General features: G+C 54.6%; 2 protein-coding genes across 2 annotated transcripts; one reads left to right on the forward strand and one right to left on the reverse strand.

Moving 5' to 3' along the window:
* Positions 1–1,891: 1,891 nt before the first annotated feature.
* Positions 1,892–4,616, reverse strand: COL26b_000930 (uncharacterized protein; the record flags this gene model as incomplete). The annotated part of the gene is made up of 4 exons (XM_053173892.1): positions 1,892–2,143; positions 2,195–3,790; positions 3,841–4,456; positions 4,525–4,616. 4 exons carry the CDS (start codon positions 4,614–4,616, stop codon positions 1,892–1,894), a joined length of 2,556 nt encoding a protein of 851 aa, XP_053042009.1.
* An 804-nt stretch (positions 4,617–5,420) lies between these two features.
* On the forward strand, positions 5,421–8,478 carry COL26b_000931 (uncharacterized protein; the record flags this gene model as incomplete). The annotated part of the gene is made up of 2 exons (XM_053173893.1): positions 5,421–8,080; positions 8,133–8,478. 2 exons carry the CDS (start codon positions 5,421–5,423, stop codon positions 8,476–8,478), a joined length of 3,006 nt encoding a protein of 1,001 aa, XP_053042010.1.
* Between the last annotated feature and the right edge of the window lie 1,387 nt (positions 8,479–9,865).

Consider the following 9,865-nt stretch of genomic DNA (forward strand, 5'->3'; position numbering starts at 1 on the left):
TTCTTTTTGTTTGTTTGGTTCGTCTGCGTTTTTCGCGCCGATCGCTAGACCCTGCGTGCTCAACGGCGATCTCGACCAGTGACCTGACGATGGGCGTCAGGTGGTGAGGCTAAGCTGATCGAGGAGAGGCAAACGTAGCATGCTATTAAGTATGCGACGTTAAGGCAGGTTTGGTCGTGACCGAGGAGTAGATAAGTTGCAATGAAGCAAGCAGAGAGGAGAGACGGAAGGACAAGAACTTCGAAGAGGAGGGAAAGAAGCTGTGCTCTTAATAGGACATCACACACAAACTCAAGACATACTACACATCTCCCGTTCGCTGCTGCTGCAAGGTCACAGACATGCTAAAATCGCACGCAGAAGCTGAAGCAGACACATGCTCAAAAATCCCATCCCAGCCCGCCACCCAGAAAGCATCTCCTTGAGGCCTGAGACATGGTCTTTTTCCATAACGGCCAGGGCAGCCAATAGAAGCCTGCCCTCGATACCCATCATACAAAGCCACTACCAGAGGGCTAGTAGGGAAGTATTAAGGGCCTACGAGGCCTGTAATCTGTCCAGATGCGGTCTTTAGAGGGCCCTCTAGAGCCCTCCTAGCAAATCAGATACTATCTTTTGCGCCACTTAGCTAGGAATTTATACTACTACTACCTACGTAGGTGGTGTTGAAGTAGCTGTGGTAGCTTGGAAAAAGACCATGTCTCAGGCCTCAAGGAGATATGTACATATATATTCCTATACCCTGGAGAGCGAGTAATAAGGCTAACAGGCGCTACAATCTGTAAGTTTAGATCTTTAGTCTAGCTATGGGACGACGGCCTATCTCCTTGAGGCCTGAGACATGGTCCTTTTCCTGCCCGCTATAGCTACCTCAACGTCTCCTATGTAGGTAGTGGTAGTAAAAGTACTATAGGTAAGTGGCGCGAACGCTGGCTTCTGATTTGCTAGGAGGGCTTTAGAGGGCCTGGAGGGCTCTAGAGGTCCCTCCAAAGACCGCATCCGGAAGCCCTCGATTGCCTCGTTACTTCTCTGCCAGCCCTCTGCTGGTGGCTTTGTATTATGGGTACTGAGGACAGGCTTTTATTGGCTGCCCTGGCCGTTTGGGAAAAGGACCATGTCTCAGGCCTCAAGGAGATGCGGGTTATGGCGTAGCGTGGTTCCCGGCCCGGAGGATATGCTCCTTGAGGAGGGACCCCAGAAGGCGACAGCGCAGCCCGACTGCAAAGAAAAAATCCAGCAACGTACTCTGGCAGCATCTGTTTTTGTTTTGATTGGTGTTCATCCTATCGTGCACAACACCGAGACACTTGTTTCGTCGGTGAGCGATCCGGGTTGTTTCCTTCGTCCCTACATCGGATGCTGCACAGCATGGCAGCAGCGCATCCGTCGCCTCCAAGGCACCCTTCATCGGATGGGGACCCAAGCGGCCACGATTGATCCTCTAGCTCCCCTTCCCAGACCCAAGGTGTCGGGTTGGACCAGCCGTTGGAACGTGTGCTAGCGGCATTGCTTTAGGATGAAGGGAACTCCAGAAGGTCCCCTCATCAGATTAAAACGGTCAAGACGCATGATGTGAGAATGCAGGCATATCGTTATTTAATGCGAGTTCGAGGCAAACCGTTCGGGCCGGTCGATTGTCATTCATTACATAAGACGTCACTCCAGGACTTCCCGAGCCCACTCGGCCCGCGATGCCTTCGGTTGGAGGCAGCTGAGACCAGAGAAGGCGTGGAACAAATGATTCTTTCCGCCCATTCATTATCAACATTGCAAAACCAAACATGTCGTCGTTACAAGCAAATTAACGCCGCTGAAGGCCTACGCGGCACAAACGATCGCAAAGACACATCCGCCCGTCGCTCCCGTTCCTTTTTATGCATTTCCTACTCGTTTAGTCTCCGCCAGCCGTGATCTCGGCCGTCCAGTCCTTTTTGATCATCAGCTCCGTGAGATCGGGCGTCTTCTCGACGACGAGACCCTTCTCGTTAGCCAAATGCAGCAGACTGATGAAGCAGAAACTCGTAGAGATGTCCTCCATCATCGGCCTGGGGTATACTGATTGGAGGTTGTTCATGACATCGGTGAACTTTAGCGTTGGGTCCTTGGACGGGTCCTCGGGCGGGGTTGGTGTGGGAAGGTTTTCCTGCACATGAGTGAGCGTTGGGTTTGCGTCCGGGGATGACTTAAGACTTACAGCTTCAAGGCTTTCGAGGCCCATGCCCTTCCAGATTTCCTCCTTCAAACGTCTTACATCCACCCGCTTGGCCACACGTGCGTATTGCACATAGTCTGGCCGCAGACGGCGCGTTTGGGTGACTAGCGTCGTGCCAAAGGCGCCGGTTAGGGCATTCGTCGCTGCGTCGCTGCCGAGGAGAGCAGTCATACCCGCAGTCTCAGTAACACCGGGGTCGCCCTCTGCGGTAGGCGAGAAGTGCTCGCGAGCGTCTGCGAACTCATCATCCTCATCTTCCAGACCACCAGCGAAGGGAAGTGCGTCATCCTGGAAGAAGTTGGCGTCGTAGTCGCCTTGCGGCAACGTGTCCGTCTCTTCGGCGCCGTGCAGCGGCTCTTTCTGATTGGCCCAGAACGCCTCGTCCATCTCGCCTGCCGGGACGTCTCTGTCCTGGCCGCCGCTTCCGAAGGCGCCGCCTCTGGTGCCAAGGACACGTCTTTTGCTGAGACGGGCCTTGGGCTTGAGGAAAAGATTAAGAAGAGACTTGGAGTTGAAGTGCTTGTCGTCAGGCAGGAGATTCCTTGATTTGGAGATCCAGTCCTTCTTTGGCATGGAGATTGCGGAGTTGCTGGTGGCCTTTGTGTACAGCGCGTCAGCCAGGTTGTTATCCAGCGGCGCGGAGAAGTCGATCTCGAACGGCTCCTTCTCCTTGCGTTGCCGGGCTGGAGCTGCTGGCTTGTTGATGTCCTTGATTTTCCTGATTCTCCAGTGCTCGGCGCTGGTCCAGTTCTTCTGCAGGGCCTGGTCGAAGTACCCCAGGATGTCCTCATGCATCTTGTCGGCATTCTGCGCGTGGCTCATGGATATGACATAGTCGCCATTGTCCTGGTCCAGCATCTCAACGTCACCACCTTCACCGCCGTCGTTGTTGAGACCGGCGTCGTATACGCGCATTTGCGGCTCAAGCGCAGCTTCCCTAGCCCACGCCTCACCACCCTCGCCGAATGCGACATCCGCGCCCAGGTCAAATCCACCGAGACCGAGATCGTCATCATCGAAACCAGCGGCGTTGTCACCGTCAATGAACATGCCAGAGTTATCACCAAGCAAATCAGCCGTCTTCTCCTTGTCCTGGTCACCTCTCCAGTCCTCTGGTGCCCTGAGGAAGGGAATATCCAGAGAACCGGAGGGGTTGCCAAGGTCGAAGGTCTTCAACGATGGGCAGACATCAAGCTCGTCCAGAATGTTCAGTTCGGGGAAGAACTTAGAACCAAGAGAACCGAGATCGATCTCTACGTCTTCAGTCTCCTCCTCCGGCTCGGGCTCCTCGACCATGGATGGTTCAGGAGTACCCTCTTCCTCGTCTTGATCAGCCGCGGTATCCTTCTTTCTTGTCTTTGAGGTGTGCGCATCGCCGACGTCGTCACTGCTGTCAAATACGATGCGTCCCTGGGCATCTACCATGAGGTGGTTAAGGAGCAAGCCCTTGGCACCGCCCTCATCAAAGTCTGCGGAGGTCTTCTTGAACAAGGGATCCACGGCGAACTCAAGCTCGAACTTCTTGAGTTGGAGTGACGAGAAGCTAGGTGCAAGAGTGGCCTCTGACGAACGTTGCGTCTGTTCAAAGTCAGCATTTCCGCGTGTACTCTGGGTTGAATGTCGCATACCTTTCGCTTTGGCTTCTTCCTGACGTTTCCATCCTCATCGACCTCGTCTTCTTCACTCTCTTCACCTTCGTTTCCTTCACCGTCGCGGTCTCTCTTCTTGTTGTTGCTGTCCGCAAGACCGCTCAGCAACTTGCCGGTCTCGGTTGCGACACTGTCAACTCTGCTCGTGTAGATCTTGACGCAGCCGTCTAATGTGCAACTGGCCTTCTGAAAGTTGACTCCATCACCCTCCTTCAGCAGAGACATGTCGTGGAAGTAGTCAATCAGCGCGAAGTTCCAGGAATTGTTTGCGTTGATCTTGTTGTCCGTGGCCATCTTCATCCACTCTTCGAAGTTTGCGAGAATCGGGACTCGCTTCATAGGCGTAACTGTGCTTCCGCTAACGACAATATCGTCGTCATCTTCGTCGACGACTGTTCGGGCTCGACTGCCGCGGGCACCTGGCGTCTTAGGCCGGGAGCCACCGGGCGAATTTTCGATATCCTCCAAGCTGTGTCTTCCCTTGCGCAAAGGTGTCGCAGCTGCAGCCTTCAGCTCGTTCTTCTGGCGCTCTTGCAGAGCATGGCGCGATTGCGCTCTCCGGGCCTTCTCTTCCACATCGTCGTTGAGGGGGATTCTGGATACTGTTTAGTACCGTTGCTGGGCGGGTGGAACATGGGTGAATCGGCGGTGTCGCAAACGTACTTGACGGGGGAGTTCTTGAAGGGCGAAGCGTTCATCGACCCGGAGGTCGCTCTGACGCTGCCAGCGCGCGGTACGTTAGCCACTCGAGGCATTTTGTGTTGTCGGCGATGAGGCTGTCGTCCGGCGGTGTTGGATGTTGGATTTGTTTGCGATGTGCGTCGGTAGCCCAGTGCCCGACACCAATGTTTACTTTCCCCACTTGGACACGCCCCCAACGACGACGCGAAACAACAATAAAGAGTTGGTGCCTGAAATCTTAGGTGTCAGATTTACCGTTTCCGGACGGGACAAGGCGGGGAGCTGAAAGCCCGGGCCCGAGCGGTTTCGTCCCAACTGCCAGCGTTTACTTGGTTGCTGCCGCCCCCCATCCAACCCCCCTTGGCTTTGTTATCTTCACGTGACGCGATGATGCTCTCTGCCGAGCCCAATTGGAACCGCTCTCTTACACTTGCCGTTGCAACACGCCCTCCTCTCTTAAAGTTGCCGCTCCAAAGAAACATAGCCACGTTGGAGGGGGATTTACCACGCGTGTCCTCGGCTCTATCAGAGCATCGGCCTTGCGTAGACCAGCAAATCTTGGCCAAGAACTTGCGACACAGCCGTTTCCTTAAGACCTTGGGCAGGTTTTCCCGGGCTGCCTCCCAGAGTCTCCATGAATCGTACATGAAGGCGAGAAGCGCATGCATCTTCTCGCCCTGCCCTGCGGCTCACCTCACACCCGCTAGCAGACTTTCCTGCGTATCCTATTTTTTGCATATCGACTCGACTCAGCGACACCCGTTCGTTCCTCATCCGCGCACCGCAGCGGAACGAGCGGCATCACCAGGCACGCGCCCGCGACAAGTCTTCTGCCATGGCTTCCTATGAGCCAATTATCTTCCACATTTGACGTCAGCATGCCAGCTACCTCTAAGATTAGGGGGAGCGGCCTTCGCTTGCGGCCATTCTATACGACAGTCTTTCTTCTCACCCTGCTCGCGACATGGTCATTCTTTACCAAGGCCACGGAACGACACTTCGCCCCGCAGCATGTCGACGCCTCGTCTCCGCTCCTGAGAAGGAACGAGCTGACGGAATGCCGGGATGTTCACCGCGCTGAGGATCAGTGTGCCTTCGTCAAGGCTCACTGCGCCGAGGACGAGGCTGGCTTGCTCTCATATCTCACCCTGTACTACTGCAACCTAGGCAAGGCTCAGCCAGTCGCTTTCGCCATACTCGTCTGCTGGCTCGGCCTGCTCTTCACCACCATTGGCATCGCCGCCAGCGACTTTTTCAGCGTGAATCTCAACACCATCTCTACGATCCTTGGCCTTAGCGAAAGCTTAGCGGGTGTTACCTTCCTTGCCTTCGGAAATGGATCCCCGGATGTCTTCAGCACCTTTGCAGCCATGGGCTCCAACAGCGCCAGCATGGCTGTAGGCGAGCTGATCGGCGCTGCAAGCTTTATCACCGCCGTCGTCGCCGGTTCCATGGCCTTGGTTCGGGAGTTTAAAGTGGGGAGACAGACCTACGTCCGCGATTTATGCTTCTTCATCGTGGCCGTCTGCTTCACCATGGTGTTTCTGGCTGACGGGCACCTGCACCTATGGGAGTGCATAACCATGGTCTGCTATTACATCTTCTACGTGGTCTTCGTTGTCACATGGCATTACTACTCGAAAAGGCGGAGCCAGCGGCGGGTCCGGGAAGCAGCCGCACGAGGTCATGTCTACGGAGCAGTGGGGCATCCATACGATGAACTGGCACCGGAGCCGTACCGGGATGATCCCGACGACGAGGATCGTCAAGTTACGTCCGCCAGCGCCTCCAATGCCGGTGATATCAGTGCACTAGAGGCTGGGCCGCGAATTGAGGTCGAAGGTCAGGACGAGGGCGATGACGAGGTTGAGGAGAGCGATCATGGCAGGCACGTCGTGGCGGAGATGGCGAGCAACATGCGTGTTCTCCGTCCCCGAGGCCGCAGACGCAACACTCTTACTCCGATTCGTCCCAGTTTGGTCGGCGCCCTGGAGTTTCGATCAGCTTTGGCTCAACTGCAGAGGGAGAGCAACTTGAGGATGCGACCGATGCACGGGCGAGCATACTCAGTTAATAACATTCGAAGCAACAGCGAATCAGGCACTGTTATGGGGCCACCTTCAGATTCGGGCAGATACACCATCAGCGGCGGCGAAGGTCTCGGCCAGAGTAGGAATAGGGCCTTGTCCTCTGGAAATGTTCCCGGCTCACTGGTTTCTACCCGCCAACCCAGTCGCGATCACTCTCCTTGGCGCTTCCCTCCTCAAGGCTCAGCGAACCCGATCCAACAGGTAAAAGCCCAGGAAGCCAGGAATCGAAGTCCATCCCCTGCATACAAGATTGGTGGCAATCTGGCGCCTCCTCCGTTGGACGCGGCGCCCCCACGACAAGACACTGGCGGCAGCGATTCTCTTGACCCCAGACCATTCGGCCAGCTTTCCCTCCAGATTCCAACAAGCAGACGTACAAGTTTCAGCACCTCTTCGCCAGCATCCCCTTTTCCCGGATACACTGAATCTCCAATGGTGTTAACGCCAGCAGCCCAACCCGATCCGCCCGAATTCATATTGCCTCCTGGACCAGCTCGCATGGAGATGCCCTTCGCGCCCTACGAGGTGATCGAACCGAAGCCGGTGAGATGGTGGCCATATGCTATCTTGCCGCCCCCTCACATCTTCTGGAGAACATTGTTTCCTACACTCCTAGGATGGCAGCAGAAGAGTCACTGGGACAGATTCGTCAGTGCCATATCGGTGCCGAGCATTCTGCTACTCGTTCTCACCCTCCCGGTCGTTGAGAGTGAAAGTCCAGACGACTTGTCTGACGATACCATGGTGGACCCCATGATCGGCTTGGACACCACTGGCGATGGATCTGTAACATTGCCTGAGGGCGAGCCCATCGAACAAGAGTCGGAATGGCAACGCTTTAGAAGAGCCACCCTGACGCATTCTCGCATGCCGTCTCTCGAGCGCACCTATTCTCCCAAGGGTTCTCCAGCGTTGATTGCCATCGATGATCCGAGCGGTGCGCGTGTCGCTGAGGCACCCACGAGCCACCCACAACACGTCAAGCCGGCGGCACCTCTACCCTCTGAGAGTAGCATCGCTGTTGACGACTCGGGTCAGTGGAATCGGTGGCTTGTCGCTATCCAAATCTTCACGGGCCCCTTGTTTGCAGTGGTCATCCTGTGGGCCAACATGTTTGAGGACTTCCAGCACCCATACAGAGTGCTGGCCAGGTTCATTCTCTATACCCTGCTGGCATCTACCATACTTCTTGGCCTGCTACTCATGACGACAAGCCCTGACAAGAAACCCAAGTTCCATTTCCTTTTATGCTTCATGGGGTTCATCATTGCAATAGCTTGGATCTCGACCATTGCGGGAGAGGTTGTTGGTGTTTTGAAAGCTGTCGGAGTCATTCTGGGAATCTCGGAGGCTCTTCTCGGGTTGACCATCTTTGCTGCGGGCAACAGCGTTGGCGATCTCATCGCCGACATCACCGTTGCCCGCCTTGGCTACCCTGTGATGGCTCTGTAAGTTGCAACGTTACCTTTCGACGCATACAGTTTACTAACAGCAACGTAGTTCCGCATGCTTCGGCGGCCCCATGCTTAACATTCTCCTCGGTATCGGCATTGGCGGCGTCTATATGATGGTCCAGGCCGCCAAACATCGGCACAAGAAACATCCTGACAAACCCTTCAAGTACCACTCATACGAGATTCAAATCGGAGGCACCCTGATGATATCAGCCATCACACTCCTCCTCACCCTCTTGGGTCTCCTACTCATCGTTCCGATGAACAAGTGGATCATGTCACGCAAGATCGGCTGGGGCCTGATTGCGATTTGGACAGTCAGCACCATCGTCAACGTCGTCATCGAAGTGACGGGGGTGTGGACTGACGTGTCCTATTCTCTCAGTTTCTAATACGTCCATTTTTTTTCGAAGCACATACACACAGACTGTATCAGTATTCGACGAGTACATTCTACACAAACAAGTTAGCATACCCCGGCATAGCGTGCGACGAGAAACAAAGCGATTTGCGACTTTCAGGTTATATTTTCGATTGCGTGTACAGTCATTACAGAGTTCAAATGGGAAGAAGCGACTGGCTACGAAGGACAACCTTACACTCTACACATATACAATAGTAGTTTATAAAAGCATATTACAAGTTCACGTTGAGATTGACAGCAAACAATAGTAACGTTGCCGTCGGTTATCTTTCCTCGTTATTGGTCGTCTTAAGAGAGGCGACGACGCGCTGTCTCCTCAAGCGACACCGATCGAAGCGCCGACGTTCCTGGATTGTTGTTCCTGATGCCAGGCACGGTCCCACGTCGTACAATGTAAATCACCATCTGATGTGTTCTCCCGTGCGCCCGTGCTCTCTTCCTACGGGAGGCAACTACTGTCGATCTCGAAACCCGCGTGGCTTCAATTGGACGAACGGCGATCCTTTTCTCTCTTCGTTGCCAAGGATTTCGTCTGGTAGTTGTGTGTTTTCAGCTGGCTGTATGTGCTCTCTTCGCCAAGAGATCCATCTGTTGTGGTTGCCTCAGCTGGGCTGTGTGTTGTTGTGATGCCAAGAAAGGTCGTGGACGCACGTCGGCCAGGGCTGATGCGTTTTGACGTGTTGCATGTGTTCGGCGGAATCAGGGGGGACTGCGTTTTCGGGTCTCTGGGCTTTCGTGTCAACATACAAGCGGGCATAGAAGTTGGGGACTGAATGGCAAGTATAAAAGCGCCGCATCAGACACCTTCTTATCGATCCTGCCCTTTCGAATCTAGTTCACACACGTTATCATCACACTATCTCTTAAGCATTCACATAGAGCACTTTTGAACATCCTGTTCTTCAGTTCAACTTATCCAACATGGGCTTCAACACAATCCTCAACACTGCCAAGCAGCTTGCTAGCAACGACGAAGCTAAGAAGGACCAGCAGAGCTCGTCCCAGACTTCTGACCAGCAAGGCTGGGACAAGGTCGGCGACGACGCCAAGAAGGCCTTTGCGAACTATCAAGCCCACCAAGCTCAAGGCAAGGGTCCCGATTACAAGGAGATTGGGGGCGTTGCGTCGGCTGCGTACTCTGCGTACAATCGCGGAGCCGATGCAGGGGATCTCGACGAGAAGCAGAAGGAACAGCTGGGAAAGGATGTCGTTGCCGGGTACTCTGGCAGGAACAAGGAGGCGTTGAAGTCTGGTGAGGAGGGTGTCGATGGGACTCAGGAGGGCTGTGAGTGTGAAGGCCACGATGATGAGAAGTCGAAGAAGTTGGATGAAGAGTTAGGGGGCGAGAGTGAAGA

The sequence above is a fragment of the Colletotrichum chrysophilum genome (assembly GCF_026319265.1).
Source record: "Colletotrichum chrysophilum strain AFK26 chromosome Unknown scaffold_4, whole genome shotgun sequence".
NCBI lineage: Eukaryota > Fungi > Ascomycota > Sordariomycetes > Glomerellales > Glomerellaceae > Colletotrichum > Colletotrichum chrysophilum.